General features: G+C 41.4%; 1 protein-coding gene across 1 annotated transcript; it reads right to left on the reverse strand.

Moving 5' to 3' along the window:
- Positions 1-9,086: 9,086 nt before the first annotated feature.
- CHRNA6 (cholinergic receptor nicotinic alpha 6 subunit) lies at positions 9,087-19,063 on the reverse strand. Its single transcript, XM_016195641.2, has 6 exons — positions 18,985-19,063; positions 17,301-17,440; positions 12,873-12,917; positions 11,721-11,830; positions 10,639-11,617; positions 9,087-9,233 (listed from the first exon to the last, which is right to left on the reverse strand). The coding sequence occupies exons 1-6, from the start codon at positions 19,061-19,063 to the stop codon at positions 9,087-9,089; spliced, it is 1,500 nt and encodes a 499-aa protein (XP_016051127.2).
- Positions 19,064-19,077: the final 14 nt, after the last annotated feature.

A 19,077-nucleotide genomic window follows, 5' to 3' on the forward strand; every position in this document is an offset into this window, starting at 1 on the left:
ATCTCAGCGTAAAGCCCAGCAGGTTCATCCGTATTGTCCCAAATGGCAGGATTTCCTTCTTTTTAAGGCTGAATTATATTCTGTTGTATATATACGTATATATGCCACATTTTCTTTATTCATTCACCCATCGACAGACAGTTAAGTTGTTTTTATACGTTGGTTATTGTGAATGATGCTGCAATGAACATGGGAGTGCAGGTATCTCTTCGAGAAAATAATTTTGTTTCCTTTGGATGTACCCAGAAGTGGGATTGCTGGATTATATGGTAGTTCTATTTTAACTCTATTTTAATTTCTTGAGGAACCTCCATAGCGGCTGTGCCAACTTACATTTCCACCAGCGGTGCACAAGGGCTCCCTCCACACGTCTGCACCATTTATCGCTTGTCTTTGTTCTGACAGCCATTCTAACAGCTGTGAAATAATATCTCATCGCGGTTTTGATTTGCATTTCCCTGACGTTGAGCATGTTTTCATGTACCTGTTGGTCATTTGTATGTTCTCTTTGGAAACATCTATTCAGGTCCTTAGCCCATTTTTAAATTGGGTTATTTCGTTTTTTGCTATTGAGTTGTATGAGTTCCTTGTATATTTTGGATAATAACCTCTTATTGGATATATGATTTGCAAGTCTTTTCTCTCATTCCATAGGTCCCATTTTCATTCTGCTGATGGTTTCCTTTGCTGTGCAGAAGCTTTTTAGCTTGATATAGTCCCATTTGTTTATTTTTTTTCTATTGTTGCTTTTGTTTTTGGTGTGAAATCCAAAAAAATCATTGCTAAGGTGTTTCCATTCTGTTTCCATGAGTCTCTCTGCCCCTGTGGGTGCACTTCATCCCCCCACACACATCCCCGCTGCTCACTCTCAAGGACTCATCGGCGTGAGTGTGTTCAGGTGTTTTTTGTTCTCCAAAATTGCTGCTGCCAAACCCTGGATTTTAGCTTGAAGCAGTTTTTCTACTTTTCCAGTTCTAAGCCCAAATCCCTCTCCAGCTTATTTTGTTTGGGGCATGTTTCTTACAAACAGTTTGCCTCTGGGACTTTTTAAAACCCAATTTAAGGGTTTAAAATTTCATACATATTGTTTCTACACATCCTGTTACTACGGATATGGTTAGTCTAATTTATACCATTTTGTTTTGTGTTTTCTCTGTAACGTTTCCTTCTTTCTTTTTTGCTCTTTTTAAGCCTCGACTGAATTTCTCTGTTCCTTTCCCTTCTCTAATGGCTTAAAAGTTATGCATTCATTCCTACAATTTATTAATAAAATAGTCAAACTCTTTTTAAATCAGTGCTGAGAATTAATGCCCAGGGCCACCACTCTCTAAACAAAACAATTCCTTTAGTGCCTTCACTTCCCCTTGATCACCTTTTATATTTTGTCAAAGTCATCCAGAATTTTCGTCCCTGATTATTAGTTTTTCATGTCTCTCTCCTTCCTTCCTGAAGCTCTTGGGCTTTCCTCGTCATCTCTGTACTTTGTAAATACCTGCCCCGGGCGGTGCAAGGCGAGTGTCTCTCCGTTGGTCTTGGCACTTGTTGACTGATGTCTTTCTTCAACTCATGCAAACGTTCTTCTTTCATTTCTTTTATCATTTCCCGCCGTCCAGTCTCACTCTCCTTTCCTTTTCAAATTTCTAATGAAGAGATCTTGATATTCCTGGGCCTGTACTAATGTTTCTCTCACCCTCTCGTGTTGCTTCAGTTCTCCAGGCTCTCAGCCTGGTGCTGGAGCCAAGTGGCCCCAAAGCCTTGTCTGTTCCCCACTCAGCCCGCCTCCCGGGGGGCTTTTGTTTGTTTGTGGTGAATCATGTATTTGATTCCTAAGAACCCCACGTTGTCTTTTTGGCTGTTACAGCCTCTGGAATATTTGGGGGAATAGTAATTATAGTTACTTTAAAGTCTTCTGTTGTCTGCATTAACCTTTTTCCTTTAGAGGTTGATTCTGATTTTTTTTTATGCTTTTTGTGGTCATTGTACTCAAATGTTCGATAATTTTTTGATATTATTTATTCACCCAACACTGAAAACCATTTTTAAACAGGAAACCTGGCTCCGGTTGATTTCCTCTATTGTCTGTGTCCAAGAAAGCATTTCTCTGTTGTGTGAGAGCAGCTCATGTTTTATATTCGGGGGCATCCCTTCCTTCATGGCAGGCCTAATTCTCTGACTCCAGTGCCCGCTCTGGTTTCCCAGAATGGGCACATTTTTCAGGATGTCCACATTCCTGGGCACAGATGACTGAGCCACTATAGAGAATTTCTGCAGCTGTACTTGGCCCTTCAATTGATTACTGAATTATTTCCTCTTTAAGTCTCCCTTTATATTATTTTAGGATTATTGTGAAGATTTTCTAAAAAGCATAATCTCTTTGGTGGTCCCATCTTTCCTGCATAGGACCACAATTCCACTGCTCTATTAGGTTTTACCATAAATCTGATCACATCGGACCTACATATTCCGGCCATTCCCCACCAATCTGCTCTAAGGAGGTACCCCAGCCAGCTTTCCAGTGCTGTTACAGTTTCGTTTTCCTTTCACCTTTCTTCTGAAATATCAGTAGGATTTGGAGGAGGGAGAAAAAAGAAGGAAACACATTAGCCAGCCTGTTTATATGAGAAATCTTTTTAAAATCCCACTCCCATAGGGGGGCTAAATATATGGTAACGGATGATGATATGATTTTGGGTGGTGGGCACACAATGCAATATACAGATCACGTATCATGGAAATGTACACTTGAAGCCTATATGGTCCTATTAACCAGTGTCACCCCAACAAATTTAATAAAAAAAATAAAGAATTAAAAATAAATAAATAAATAAATCCCAGTCCCTATAGACATGTCCAATTAGCTGTACATGGCGGCTAGAACACTAACGACCAAAGGTGGCACCAACCATGAGAGGAATGTGGATAGATTTTAGGGGCTCTGAATAATCTTGACTTTGCAGACTACACAGGTGGATGTTGGATGAGATGGGGAGCAGAAAGATGATTCTGTTAGGAATAGAAATGCTAATTAATTGACAAAAACAGTGAGGCATGTCTGGAAGTTAATGATCCACATATGCTGTTAGACTTGGCAGGAGGACCACCTCCACTCTGATGGGCTCTTCACACCTGGCTGTGTACAGTCTCCCTCCCCGACATTTGCAGTGGCCTCCAACTGCTTTTTCTGCTTCCAGTCAGATCTCCGACCTGTTCGTACCAACCAGCCCTTCTCCTTTTCATACCTAATCTCTCCTCCTCTTGTGTCCTTGATCTCCCCTCCTGGAAATTGTTCCTTTAATTACCCTCCCTGTCTTGTATAGCTCTTTTTCATAGGCTTACAAAGTTCTGAGATCTGCCCTATTCTTAGGGGAAAAAACCATAGCGAAAATAATAGATTTTTTTCAAAAAGCCTGGACTGCATGTTAGAGAGATTCATGTCATTCAAATCATCCTCAATAGCAATTCTAAATTATAAAAAAGAAATCATGTTTATATATTTTAAATGTTTAAGTGAGATTTAATATGGTTAATGTATTTGTTTCCAATAGATACCATAATTTGTACCACAGAACTGTATTTTTGTGTGTGTTATATGCACATATTATAGAATATTGGGGCTCCTGTATGATCCACATATCCATTACTTTTCTGCACATTTTATTGGATTTTTTAAAAGGAGGCAACATGCTGAAGCAGAAACCAGGGCACAAGGACTGCTGAGTTCTAGACCAGCCATTTCCCAGCTGTGAGCTGTGGGACCTTAGGCGAATCATTCGTCCTCTCTGGTCAATAAGAGGTTAAGATTCATCACTGTTGACACTCTTTTCCGCTCTAAATTTCTATTCTTTGGAGATGTATACTGGGGCTTTCACAATTTTTAAAGCATACAACTTCTAATTGTAATTTTGTTCCTTTGGGAAAATGTAATCTGCTTTATCACTACTTTAGGACAGGATTTGTGGGGATACATTGTGATGAAATCAAGGATTCGATGCTGTACATCCCTGATGGGACTGTGAAATCAAAAGGCAAATCACTGCTCTTTTTATTGAGAACACTGTTCGCTTTAACTAATTACTTCACTTTATTTAACTCATTAGTTTGTTAGGTAAATGACAATTCTAATCTCAGAAAAATGCATTTTGATTAGAATCCAGTCTTAAATTTTGAAAGATACCACATTAAATACCTTCCACAGGCTCTTTCTGAGCAGGCGCAAATACAGCAAAGTCAAACATTTACACATGTACATGCAACTTATGTCTTGTTGAAGCTAAATTGGGAGGCAATACCAGTCTCTAATATGGAAAAAGATAAATATTTATAGATCACAATAACCTTAAGGCAGTAACTACAAAAGAGAACTTTAAATAAATTTTTATTTCAAATGTATAGCAAGAAAAATCTTCTGTGGGCAATCTTACCAGCTAATTCCAAGTGGGTGCAGCAAGACCCATACAACTTTGCACCCCACGTGTGAGCATGTGGGACAGACATGCGCTGGGCACACACGTGGGCACCGGCAGAGGCTCACAGAGCTGTCCTAATTGTTCTCATTCTTCAGCCTTGGCTCCCAATCCACCTCCTCATGCAGTCGTCCCAGAACACGTGGTCCCCGCTGAGCTCCCTGTCTCTGAAAACCTGTGGTGTTTTCAATCTTTGCTATATGGTTTAGAAGGTAATGCTTTTCTATTATTTTATTAAGTGAATTTTATTGCCTTGGCTATATCACAGCATAACCTCCGTTATATTCCCAACAGCACCTAATAGAGCTGGGTGCATGGTCAAGGCTTAATTCATATTTGTCCATTAGTTAAACCAGCACCAGCAGTTTTGGATTGGACTATCCACCAAAAATAAAGACAAATCTGTACCCTTTCTCAGCCCCTCTAATATTTTCAGCTCTATGTGTGTGTGATTTTCAGTACATAACTTAAAGGAACATTTTCTTACATTAAAAAGTTTTAAAAGTACTATTATCATACCTAGAAAAATTAATAATTCCATATTTAAGTTTCCCTATCTCAAGAACAGCCTAAATTTATAGCTAGCTTGTCTAAAATAGGATTTAACCCATAGCAGTATGCCTCTTAAATCTGTTTTAATTTCTTTCTTGTCACTGACTTGTTGAAAGGACTAGGTGAGTTTTCCTCAAGAATGTCTCATGTTTTGGATTTGTCTGATTGCTGGCTTCTGGTGTCATTTAACTTGTTCCTCTGTCTCCTGTATCTCCTGCAAATTAGAAGTTACAGCTATAATTCCAGTTCAATATTTTTAACAAAGTACATTACAGATGATGCATAGTTTATGTTATACTGTCCAAGGAGACATATTATCCGGCTTTCCAATCATCAGTGTTAAGACTAATCCCTGGGTTAAGATAATGACAGCCTGATCTCTCCACCTACCCAGTGATACACTTAGTGGTATAGCCTGTGTCCATAACACACAGTTGTATAAAGACTCTTACCTCGGTCCCTTTGAAGGTGGTCTCTAACCAGCTACATTAGAACACTAATTTCCAAAGAGCATTATTTTTATGCTGGGCTACACCCTTCTGGTTGTGTCATAATTCTTTCTTGGAAGCATCTACTATTATGTATTAAAGTGAATTAATTTAATTAGCAGCTATGGTGGTGACTACCATTTATGTTTAACCTGACATATATTCCTTCTTTGTATTATGATATTCTGTTCAGTATGTCAATAAAATAATAGTGAAAATAAAAGTAACATGATTTCTTTGGTTCATGGACAATCTTAGGCTTGGGAAAAGTAGCCGAGAGCAGCAATATACCCACAGATGTGCATTGTCACACCTCCAGGCAGAGTAAGCGCCATTGGGGCAAGGCCCACAGGCCTATTGTAGAATTAGACATGGCCCTGAATGCTCAAAGGTGGTTCCAGCTTCGGGCAACAAGAGGAGATCCAAGCAGGCCAGAAGAATGCAGTATCCAAAGGGAAATCATGCAGAGAAGATTATAAATTGTGAAGATTAACTCAGGCAGCCATCCGAACACCCCTATCACCGATAAAGGTCTTCATCTGCACAATTCTACCCTGGGAGGACGTGGGGAGGGAGCAGCCTTACTGCTTCTCCAGCAGCATGGATGCTCCTGCACCAAGAAGTGCCCCGTGAGGGAGGGCGGCTGCCCCTCAACAAGCCTGCTAAGCACGTGCCTTCATAGGCCTGTGCTCCAGACTAATACCCGCAACAGGGCTCTGATTTTTCACAGGGTGGCTTATGGGCAGTTTGATAAGGAAAATCCTACATGGGTTTGTTCCACACATAGTAGGATGCTTAGCATCCCTACCCCCAGGCCCTGTATGACAATAGCATCCCCAGTCATTATGACATCCAAAGCTGCCCTCCTAGACTTTTGCAAACAACAACTAGAAATAGTGTGTGTGTATGTGTGGGCACGTGTGTATGTCTGCGTGAAAGGAGTGTAACAACTCCAGTTGAGAATGGCTGGTATTGCTGGAAGGTTCCATGATAGTTCCAAAGTCAAGAGCAAGGAAGGGCAAGGGGCCCTGCTCAAATGATGTGCTCCTGTTCTTACTGCCCCGCCCCTCACTACACACTAGAGGCACACCCTAGGCCTGGGGGGAGGTTGGGCTGGGTGGGGACATGCCAAGTATCTGCTCTCTAGGCCCTCGGATGGTGCCTCCGTGGCTCCTGGAGTCTTCCTTCTCCCACCTCTCGCACCTCCCTCCACTTGACTTTGGCCCGATGAATGTGGCGGACGTCGTTCGGCAGTGCCAGGGAGCGTGTGAAGACATGGAACACTCTGTGTTGTGAGTGGGAATGTAAAATGGTATGGTCACCGCGGAAAACAGGGTGGCAGGTCCTTAAAAAAGTTAAAAGTAGAATTACAACAAAACCCAGCAATTCTACCTCTAGGTATATACTCAAAAGAATTGAAAGCAGGAGCAGGGACTCAGAGATACTTGTACACTCGCTTTCATAGCAGCACTGTTCACAAAAGCCAAAAGGTGGCAGCAGCCCAACCCGAGGCCCACTGACAAGCAAATGGATAAGTGAAACATTGTCCATACATACAACCGACTAGCACTCAGCCTTAAAAAGAAAAGAAATCCTGACATGCTACAACATGGATGAAACCTGAAGACATGAAAGCTAAGTGAGATGTGCCAATTTCAAAACAAGAAATACCGTATGATTCCACTTATAGGAGATAACTAAAGAAGTCAAATTAATAGAGGCCACTTAGGAAGGTGGTTGCCAGGGCCGGGGGGAGGAGGCATGAAGAGTTTTTGTTTAACGGTTGCAGTTCCAGTTTTGTGACGTGAAAGAGTTCTGTGGATGAATGGTGGTGATGCTTACACAATAATGTGAATGGATTTAATACTGCTGGACGTTACACTTAAAAATAGGTAAGGTGATCCATGTATACTATGTGTATTTTACCACCATTAAAAGTTTTTTAAAAGTTAAATACTGAATTGGTTTGATAGTAAAAAAAAAAAAAAGTATTAAGAAACAACCAACCAGAATGATAAAACATAGGAACTTCAATCACAAATATGAGAGAATAAAAATACTTTAAAACAAAGTGATTCAAATTCAAGATCGTGGCCTGGGGCACTGCACAGTGCCTCCTGCTCCGGTGTGAGACAGACCAGGAAGAGTTAACGTGGGGTCATCTGAGGCCTGGTGAATCGGCACAACAGACTTTATGCAGTCTTAAAAATTATACTTCAGGGCTATGTAACATCATGGGGAAATGTTGCTAACATGATGTTTTTAGAAACCAGAAAAATACAAAATGGCAAGGTAAAATTGAAGTGTAAAAAATTACATACCCAACCTGGCCAGGCGTGGCTCAGCGGTTGAGCGTCGACCTAGGATCCAGGCGATCCGGGTTCGATTCCCGGTCAGGGCACATGCCCGGTTGCAGGCTTGATCAATGACCCTCTCATCATTGATGTTTCTATCACTCTCTCTCTCCTTTCCTCTCTGAAATCAATAAAGATATTAAAAAAAAAAAAAAAATTACATGCCCATATAGGCAAGGACTAGAAGGGAAAAGGTAAAACCAAAAGTAGTTCCTTTGTTAGGACAGATTTATTCTTTTCTGCTTTAAAACACATCTTTTAAATTGTTAGGATCACATTTATACAACAAAGAAGAAGATAGTAAATTCAAGTGGAATTAAACAGAATTTCCAAAGTGCTCCCTCTCAGGAAAGGAATCGCTCCAAAAGGTACAAGATCACAATTTCTGACAGAAGAAATAATTTTGCTTTCAGTCTCCGCTACAATGAACAAATGGAAACTGTGGACAGGAAAAGACAAGGGTTGCACTGGGGTTGCCTGGCCACACCACACCATGTCCTCCTATTGTGACTGCTCTAGTTACATTCCCCGGGTGACCCCTGGCCCTAGAGATCTTTGTGTTTATGACTTTTCCTAAAAAGCTGCAACTGCTTGGGGACAACCTATGTCTGTTACCTTTGCAATGCCTGGCACAGTACCGGGTTACAGCTCAAGCCTCCTGCCAGGTGAATGCTAACTAAGTACCGGCTGCTGAGAGACTCTGACTTGTATCCATTCATGCTGGTGTGTAAGCGACGTCACAGAGACGCGCACGAGAAAGCAAGCCCACAGGAGAAAGCAAGCCCACAGGAGAAAGCAAGCCCACAGGAGAAAGCAAGCCCACAGGAGAAAGCAAGCCTACAAGGGTTCGGGAGCATTGCAAACATCGGCAAGGTCCATGTGTCATTCTACGGATCAGCAGCATAAACTGGAGGGACAGCAGGACCCTTTTTCACGCGGCTCGATGCTGAGTACATGGTTCGTTGTATTATGGTTCATCATATCCCTGGAAGCTGAACATGTCCAGACAAGAGAAGCCTGCGGGTGCTGCCAGCTCTGGGCTCCAGCGCTGAAGCCAATCTCAAGTATTCCTCTGTGCTACAAAGGAGGGCACCCAGGCTCCTAATGTTCAGTCGAGTCCTCTCTGCCCATCTAGTCATCAGCTTCAGTAGGTGGGGGGCTTAGATGGGAAACTTTATGTTCTTTTCTTTATGGCACAGAGCACAACAGGACAATAGCTCCCGTAAACTTCACAAGATAAAATCCTTAAGATTTCCTGTGTTCCCCAGGAGTGGCTGGAGAAATAGCCCTGCAGTTCCAAACACACAGACAATTATAAATATCCAGAGAAATACTCTGTCCACCACCATGGCCACATATTTCCAGTCATCTTCTACCTGAAAGCCAAACAAAAAGTTGAATCAATTTTTTTAAAAAATCAAAACCATAGAAAATGCTGTTTCATAAATTAGCTTCTTCCTTTTCAAAGAAGATATTCCCGGCCATTTTAAAAGCAAATATCAGTATTATTCTGGTTAACCATGTCTCCTGTAGAGTACACAGAAGAGCTTTTGTTCTGTCTGAAGATGGTGGATACTCAACCCCCTCACCCCCACCCCTGTTACTGCCTCACGCAGCTGGCTGCAGAGCATGCAGGTCTCAATAAGCCAGGGTTCTGTGGGCGGCAAAGGACTGTTCCTCTCTGCAAGAAGCACTCCCAAGAAAAAGCTGCCCAGAAAGTACAGTGCTTGTCATTGGCACCAGTGGATACCTGACCCCTTGGCAAGTCTGGGAAACAGGTTTGAGGCAGGGATTGTAGGACACGCATGCATGATGGAGGACCCCCTTATTCGGAACAGGCGGCCCTCTAGACCTCAAGCTCATGCTGGTTTTGGAGAGTTCATTGCATTTCTCACATCCTTCAGGTTTTGACCGAACTTCTGCCAGAGTCTCCCTGTTTGCGTCTTGAGAGCCTTACTTGGTGGTGAGTAAGTCAACAGCAACTCTCCCCTAGATTTTATGAAGGTGTCACCATGAAGGGGAGTTCTGGGCTCACTTGTCCTGTGATGCGCCCCCACCTCCACCTTCTTCCCCTGCGCCAACAGGGCAGACTTCAGGTCTTGAGATATCCTTTCACTAGGAGACACGGGTGCTGGTAACTGCAGTGTGAGGTCAAAACCAAGCACCCCACATGAGTTTTCAGATGCCCTCAGCCAGTCATTCTTATGGTGTGCAAAGAGGGTGTGATCTTCTCGAGCTCTCCCTTTGGAGAATGAAGGAGGCTCCTGCTACTATAGTTAGACTCTGGGCAGCAGGACCCAAATATGTTGGTGCTAAAAATACCCCTGACACTCATTCAGTCAGCACCTAAATCCCTCTGAAGCAGACTAAGCAGGATTGGGGCTCGGGGAGGACTCACTCCTGCCTTCCTCCCACCGCCCTCAGATTGCAAGCTGCTCTGTAGTCATTTCTCCTTCCCCTCTGAGGACAGCTTTGCCCTCTCCACCCCTTGTCTGCCACTGTTTCCTGTGCAGGAGCTCTTGGTTTCATTAACCAAGGTGGCCCTGAATGTTTATTTTAACCAGATTTCACTTCAGTTAACATTGCTGGAGGTAGAGATTTGCTCTGGGGCCACCTGACCCCAGGTGAGTCCACCCATAACTGCGTAACAAGAGATCTGGGTCTTAGACAAATGCTGTCTGACCCTCCTGTAAACAGAACTCACTCTGAACATCTGACCACGTCCCTAAAGTGCCTGTAGGTGCGCTGCAGGTGGATAGGCCAGAGGAGACCTGCATTTACCTCTTTTGCTTCATTTTGGTTCTTCATGTTTTCTGCTATGAGTTGAACACTATTAATCACATCTTCCACTTCAGGCGAGTGCTGCGAATTTTCTGCTCTCCATTGTAAAGGCTGATGACTCAGCCTTCTCTTGCGGGTGGCAAGCTGACGTGATTCATGGCAGTGGCAGCATTCTCTAAGTAGTTTGGGTTCTCTGCAATTATTGAACTTGACTTTGGTAGGCCTGCTGGAAATGCTTTTGGGGTTTTTATCAGAATTTGTCTTCCTTGTCTTGTCCAGGGGTCTCTTCATCATCAGGATCTGGGGTAACAGCTGGAGGAAAACCGTCTTCACCCACTTGGGCATGGTGTGTGTTGTTGGGGTCCGATAGTGTATGTTCAACACAAATACAGTCACGGCGATGGAAAGGGTGACAAAGATCATGGTGAACAGTAAGTACTCACCCACCAGTGGGATCACAAGAGATGTGGATGGGATGGTTTCTGTGATCACCAGTAAAAACACAGTGAGAGAAAGCAGAACTGAAATGCAAAGTGTCACTTTTTCACCACAGTCAGAAGGAAGGTAAAAGACCAACACAGTTAGAAATGAAATAAAGAGACAGGGGATGATCAGATTAATGGTGTAAAACAGTGGCAATCTTCTAATGTAAAAAGAATAGGTTATATCTGTGTATATCTCTTCACAACAGTTGTATTTTATGTCATGCTTGTAGCCAGAAGCATCAACAATTTCCCATTCACTGTTTTCCCAAAAATCTTTCATATCCACTTTAGACCCAATGATTAGAAGATCAATTTCAGCTTTGTCATATGTCCAGGAACCAAATTTCAGGGAACAATTTTGATGATCAAAAGGGAAAAAAGTGATATCCATAGGACAGGAACTCTTGAAAATAGCTGGTGGAGTCCAGGTTATCATGCCATCGTATTTAAGAAGAGCTTTGGTCTTGCCTTCGACTTGGAAGTCGCCAACAGCACTGCAAGGTAAATCAGACACCATTAGGAACATCCCCTTTGCTATGGGTCAGCATGTGCCAAAGGCAACTTTGGAAAGAGGCTGCTGCTCTCAGACCCCCATACTTGTTATAAAGAACAATGTCAGGCTTCCAGATCTTATCTGCAGGAACACGAATAGTCTCGATGCCATCAAATTCCATTGGGTCCCAGCGCAATTTATAATCATTCCAGACCTAAAGGAAATAGAAGTCAGCGTTTTAAAAAATTCTTAACAAATTCCTCCCAGTGTTAATTCTATGTTTGGTCAGCAGGTTTTTGTTTTTTTGAAAAGTTAAGTTCTTAATTGAAGAGTACATTGGGTTCTATCAAAAATTGGAAGATTAAATACAAGGAAATAGGGGGATAGGTAGCTGAGCTGATTTTGGAAAATAGAAATTATCTAATGGGTATTAGATAATTACCCATTGATTATTAATTAGCTGGCTAAGGCTATAGGCTCAACTTCCATGTCCTGTGGACTATATTCACATTGGAGTACAATTCATTTCTAATACTAAAGAGGTTGTTCAACTATACAATGACGAGTTTGTTACAAAATCTGAGTAAAAGATTAAGATAAAGTAAAAAGCAAAATGATGTAACATAAAACCAGCTGTTGGGACTCTAATCCACATCCTCTCATGCTCAGCTACTGGATTAATTGAGCAGGATCAAAGAGTGGGCAGACACCTGACTCTGGAGCTCAAGTTACAGATAAAAGCAGAATATTTGAGCCAGGCCGGTGTTGCTCAGTGGTTGAGCATCAGCCCATGAACCAGGAAGTCATGGTTTGATTCCTGGTCAGGTCACATGCCTGGGTTGCAGGCTCAATCCCCAGTACAGGGTGTGCAGGAGGTCCCAGTAGGAGACATGCAGGAGGCAGCCAGTTGATGTTTCTATCTCCCTATCCCTCTCCCTTTCTCTCTCTTAAAAAAAAAAAAATCAATAAGAAATAAATATATATTTAAAAACCTGAAGATTTGAGAGCAGAAACCGGAAAGAACAGAGTCTCTATGTCTCAGAAACTTTGTCACTAGATTTCTGCGCCCGTGGAGCTTGCATCAAGCCAGCTGTTGCCAGAGCTGAACTTTAGGCTTTGGAGACAGGTAATATTTTATGCGCTATCATAAGCTGGAGATGGAAAGAGGGAATGCTAGTGGATTTTATCCATTAGGCATTGTTAGGCTGACACATGAGTAACACAAGTCCAAGAGGACATGTGTTGTAGACACATACATGACGTAGCCACAGATTGGTTTCCATGATCTGGTTTACTTCATCCTGGGAAAAAGAAACAATGCTTTTAGCCTCAAGTGTATTGTTAGTCGAGGTGGATCTTAGAACAAGAATTACTACTAAAAAGAGCCAAATCTGAGTAATTCATGCTAACCGAGGGGAACAAAGAAGACTGAAAAGGCAAGTTACAAAAAGCAACCGGAAGTATGATATTCCACATCTGGTCTCAACCCTGTTGTTGTTGAAAGAAAATGTGGCTTAAAGACTGTTTTCAAATGTGATTTAAGACTCACCACTTCTATGAAGTCTCTCTGATCACCTCAGCCCATAAAGGTTTCTGAGTCCATGAAAGGAAAGAAGGGAGAGGAGAGTATGGGAAGGAGGGAGGGAAAACATCATGGATGGTGACAGGTTCATTGTTTTTATGGTCTTCTCCATGTCCTGCAAGCCTCCCTTCCTCAGCAGTGCCTCAGCACGCTACAGGCTCTGAATCCTGAGCCCAATTGCCCCTTGAAATGTCAGCCTCAGCTCACCATGGAGTTTTCCCACTGGAACTTTCCACTCCCTCACAGCACATCCCCCACTCCCACCCAAGCCATTGCTGATTGCTTCAATCATTCATTACACAAATATTTATTGAGTACCTACTATGTGCTCTGTAAGTGCTGTGACTACAGCATAAACAAAATGGAAAAAAATCCTTACCTTCATGTGTCTTGGCTGCTAGTTGAGGAGAGAGAAAATCAATAATAGATATATAATGTAATGGAAGATAGTGAGAGGCCTATGAAGAAAAATAAAGAGGGACAGAGTGGTGTGTGTGCAAACACACACATGGATGCACACACACATATGTACACAAATCTGTTTTAGACAGGATAAACTAAGAAGGCTTCTCGGAGGAAGAGGTTTAAGCAGGTACCTAAATGATCTGAAGAGAGTCATGGGGTTATCTGGAAGAAAAGCATCACAGGCTGATATTCCAAATATAATGTGTTCATAGCAGGTGCCAACTCTCAGTGGGAAAGCTACTGAAGATACATCCAGAGCCTTCAGCAACCTTATAACACACATCTTGAGGTTTACTGATGGTTACTCAGTAGGTTCCCAAAACTTACCAACTTTGCTTCCCCAAGGTACACGAGTACCCTCCAGCATAAATGAGCTCAACTGTGGCTGCAAAAGCTGTGGCCAGACCTTAGACACCAGCCTGCTCTGGTTCACTGAGCTGCTCTGCAGTTCTCCAACTCCCCTGAAAAACTCTAACTGGTGACCTTGCCAAGTTTCCTTCTACAGATGGTTTTGTGTCAAGTCATGGTAAGCTTCAGGGTTTTAAAAGTTCAACGAAAGGAGTTACATTCATGGTTTCCTATTGGTCAGGGAAAGCAAAGAAATGGACTATCCCTTGGCCAAGTAGTCCATGGCTTGACAATTACCCAAACCTAAGGTTTGTGCTTTCTGCTCATTAGAGGATCACCTTGTGACCTACAGATTTTAGCAGAGGTCGTGTCAATAAACCTATTGGCTGTCAGTCAAAAATGGACAAGCTCTGCAGTCCAGAAAGGTCTTGGAGGTAACTGTCATAAGCATCTTCCAAAGACTGCTTCCTCTCTGTACATCAGTACACTGTATTCAGATAATTAAAATCAGGTGTTAATCTTGTCCTTACATTATCCCCGTCTTCCTACTTCCACTTCCACAGGCTGGTGAAACTCCATGTGATATGGACACCTCAGAAGTGTTAGCCAACTTTATCAACCAGGACTTGGTCTGGCAAGTCCTGTTCTATATCTAATTCCAGACCACACCAATGGCTATGGGCACTGTCATCAGATAGCTCAGTCAGAGGAGGCCAGAGACCCACAATACCACTCCACATTCCTGGGACCATTACCCTGTATCTCTTTCTTGGAAAAATAAATTAAATAAATTAGATGACACCCCACCTGCATTAAAGAATTTAAGTTACAATTTCAAATGGATTAACTTCTAGAGCCGCAGAGATTGAGATCAGAAAAGCCAGGTGTACTACATTTTACAAGGCCTTTGTCATTTCAGATATGCCAGGCCATTGAAAGCACTAGACAGGGGCTTTGTCCTGCATCCCTGGGGGGGGGGGGAACGGACAGTGAACATACTCCTACACCAAAAGATCAGCCAGCCAGAAAACTTTGTGGCTTAAGTCATTCTGTACAGCAGCAAACACACTTCCATGTAGAGATCTCTGGTGCTCTAAGGCCAACCTGGGGGCTCAGACAGCAAAAGAGAGCCTAGAACCTTCTAGAAGGGAGTTGGTGACTGTGCCTCCTGGCTATACTGCATCCCCAGAGCTCACCATGGCTCAGTGACAATGAACATGGACAGGGACTTCTGGTACCTCACATGAGAACAGATAGCCTTCAACATATCAGTAAGAATGGCTACATTAATATCCGACAAAGTAAGCTGAAGTTTTTACTTCTGAAGGGGGGAAAAAATTACTAAAGACAAAGAGGGACATTACATAATGTTAGAAGGATTAGCTTGCCAGGAAGATAGAATGATCCTGACTGCACACACACCAAACAACAGAGTCTCAAAATACATGAAATGAAAACTGATAGAGCTGAAAGAAGAAATAGGCAAATCCCCAATTATAGCTAGAGACTTCAGTCCCCATCTCAGCAACCAATAGAACTACCAGACAGAAAATCGGCAAAAATATAGAAGATCCGAACTGTAAGATTTAATTGACATATACAGAACACTCTACTCGAAACAGCAGCAGACACAGTTTTTTCACATCATGTGCCATAATACAAACCTCAAACAGATTTAAAATAATTGAAATCATGCAGTGTGCTTTCTGACCATAATGGAATCAAACTACAAATCAATAGCAACTGTTTCTCGGCCTTTTGGCTAAGACCAAGTTTAGAAATTAGTAACAAAAAGACACGGGAAAACCTCTAAATCTATGAATATTAAACAACTCACTTCTAAATAATCCATGGATCGAAGAGGATGTCTCAAAGGAAAGTTTTTTAAAAATACATAGAAATGAATAAAAATAAAAACACAGCCTATCAAAATATGAGGGAAATAACTAAAAACAATGCTGAAAAGAAAATATATAGCATTAAATGCATATATGAGAAATAAGAAATGGTCTCAAGTCAATAACCCACATTTCTACTTTAATAAATTAGAGAGAGAAGCACAAAATAAACCCAAAGCAAGCATAAGGGAGGAAAAAATAAAGATGAGAACAAGAGCAGAAATTAATAAAATTAAAATGGAAAACAATAGAGAATATCAATGAAATAAAAGGCTGATTCTTTGGGGAGGAAACAACAAAATTGATAAACCTCTAGCAAGAATGACAAAAATAAAGGGAGAAGACACAAATCACCAATATTGGGAATAAAATAGGAGCTATCACTACAGATCCTATAGCCATTAAAAAGAATAGCTAATACAGTACTAAGAACAACTTCACCATGCATTCGACAGCTTAAAAGAAAGACCAGTTCCTCAAAAGCCACAAACTATCCAAATTCAAAGATGAAATAGATCATCTGAATAACCTGCAGCTATAAAAAATGAATTTATAATTTAAAACCTCCTGGAAAACAAATCTCCAGTCCCAGTAGGTTTCCCTGGAGAATCCTACCAAATATATAAAGAAGAATCAATTATCTTGGGCCATGAGGCAACACTGAGGGAAGAAACCATATGCTAAGGATGGTGAAATAGAGAGTTAGAAAGAACCAGCAACCGGGGCATGCAGATTAGTCAAAAGAAAGGACTCTAGTCCTATTTGCCCTTGAACATGGTAGCAATAAAGTAAAGTAAGAACTCCAAATTCCCATCTGTTTTTTCAGGTCTGGATGGAACCCTATAAGAAAGAAGACGATTTTTTTTCTTTTTTACATAACATAGAAATCTTAAAGCAATTTTCTTATGGAGTAAAAAGAGCATGAGCTTGGGAGTTAAATGGGCCTGATTCAAATCGCAGTTCCACCATAGCTGTACAACCTTGGGAAAAGCTGCTTAATTGAGCTTCTAGCTCCTTGGCCGTCAAACGCAGCAGATAGCCACAGTGCAGACACAGTGTCTGGTGCATAATAGGTGCACAGTGAAGTTAGCTCCCTTTGTCTTCTCCCTTCAAATTCCCCTCCACCTCTTTGTTTCATAAACTGGCTCTGAAAGCACTTCCAGAAAAATATCCTGCCTTAATGTGAATAATTATAGCATCAGTGAGGAAAGTCTCTCCCTCCCAACGGGACGGCTTCAAAGGGCCAGCAGCCATGGAGATTTTTGTCTGTTCATATTTTTTAAATTCCCATATTTACTGTGTGCAATAAGTGGAACAATGTTTGGGAGCTGCTCTGATGCCCTCGGAGTCAGGGCTCCCAGAGGCACAGGTGTTGAATTTGAGGAACTTACCACATTGGCCAGCTGTGTGATGGCCACTTCAAAATGCACCGTGACGGGGTCAGAAACATTTTCCACGGGCCTGATGAATTGGTTATAATGAGAAAACAGTTTGTGAAAGAGTCTCTCCTCAGACGCACAGCCTGCGCAATCTGCATGGCCAAACAGAGGGGGAAATTAGAGAGCAAAGAGGATGCTGGTAGGTGTGGAGTTTCTGGCAGCTTCCATCACTGGGAGGTCAGGCAGTGGGGAGTCCAAGATAGAAACAGTAACGCTTACATCTCAGGACTAGTGCAATAGCAAAGGAAATAATGTTAGTAAAAACACTTTCAAAAGTCTAAGGCACCACAGATGTAAAGAGATAAAAAGTCTAAGGCTCCAATCTTTGCTTATGTCACTGAATTTAACTTTCAATCTTACTGATCCAGTAATTAAGAAATAGTACAATTAAGGAGTCGTCAAAATACTGATCCAACTGGCCTGTTTCTTCACCTAGCAAGTTGCCTAGCTGGGAAAGCTTCACAAGCAAACTGAAATAACTAGTAAGATCATTAACCAGCTGTACTCCTTTCTAAAGCCAACCTTGAAATTAAATTATTTTGGAGATTTGCGAGAGCACAAGGCTTTTAAGGCAAAATTATTTAAACTGAATGCAAAATTGCTTCTTAAATAATAGTATTTTCAGTTGCTTAATTTTAGACACTAATTTAATGCCTATCTCTTTGTATTTTTCTAAGAATGCATGAAAACTAGGTTACTTGCCTTCATTTGGCATAATTCACTTCATTAATACCACTCTCTATATTTTCCCTTATAGAATTCAAATTTGACACCTGAAATATTATTGAAAGAAAAAAAATTAAAGAAACTAAAAGACCCATTAGGTAAAAATGAACAAAAGGACGGGTGTTATATTATTAAATAAAAAGAGTTGTTTGACAAATGCATTTGGAAACACTGAAATTTCAGCAGGAAAGAACAATGTAAAACAGCATTCTTGCCATCATAATTAATAATGGGAGAAGTATTTCTACCTAATTCTATATCAAACAGACCCAAAAATCCTCTCCATTACCCATTTCCCCACCCTGAGCCTTTTTTTCCTTTGGGACATTCTAGAGAAACCCTCCATGAGCCAATGACACATGGAAATGTGGTTTCGTTCAGGCAGAGTGGCCATTGTCTGTTTCTGTCTTAACTTTTAAAATGAATGATCTTTCTCTTAGGACACATTTCAGCATAGCAATATGACATGTTTCCCAAAACAAAGATGATTACCTACAAAATGAAAGAATTCATACTCTGAGTAATAGTACCAGCTAACAAATAGATCAGCTTTGAAAAAAAAAATTAAATACAAATACAAATAAATAAGCTGAATACATCCATGGCACAGGTGTATAGAAAACTGCATATCATTCTTATTACCATATTTTAATTAGGAAATTAAAATAAAATAGGGTTTACAATGTTTCATTGTCCTCCCCATGCCACCCCCAAGATCCGTTTACACGTTAAACCTAACCAATAAAAAATAGATTAACAGTTGTAACAACAGAAATTCCTGTGCAGACACTACATATTTACCGTAGAATATTTCCTCTCTCTGCTCAATCAGGCACAACTAGAAAAGAAGGGTAAATACAGTGCCTGTAACTAAAAAGAGATTATGAGATAAAGCAGAAGCAAAACCTACCTTTAAAGAAAGGTATGAACAGATAGAGCCAGAGACACAAACCAAAGTGAAGGCATCCCCGGCCCTTGCTGGTCAGCATGGTTAAAACACACC

This window comes from Miniopterus natalensis, chromosome 2 (assembly GCF_054644295.1).
Source record: "Miniopterus natalensis isolate mMinNat1 chromosome 2, mMinNat1.hap1, whole genome shotgun sequence".
Lineage (NCBI taxonomy): Eukaryota > Metazoa > Chordata > Mammalia > Chiroptera > Miniopteridae > Miniopterus > Miniopterus natalensis.

Coding starts and splice junctions, on each gene's coding strand:
- CHRNA6 (XM_016195641.2), bottom strand. CDS start 19,063: ATGCTGACCAGCAAGGGCCGGGGATGCCTTCACTTTGGTTTGTGTCTC. Junction 12,918..17,300: donor TCACACAGCTGGCCAATGTG/GTAAGTTCCTCA, acceptor TCTTTTTCCCAG/GATGAAGTAAACCAGATCAT. Junction 11,831..12,872: donor CCAATCTGTGGCTACGTCAT/GTATGTGTCTAC, acceptor TATTTCCTTTAG/GTCTGGAATGATTATAAATT.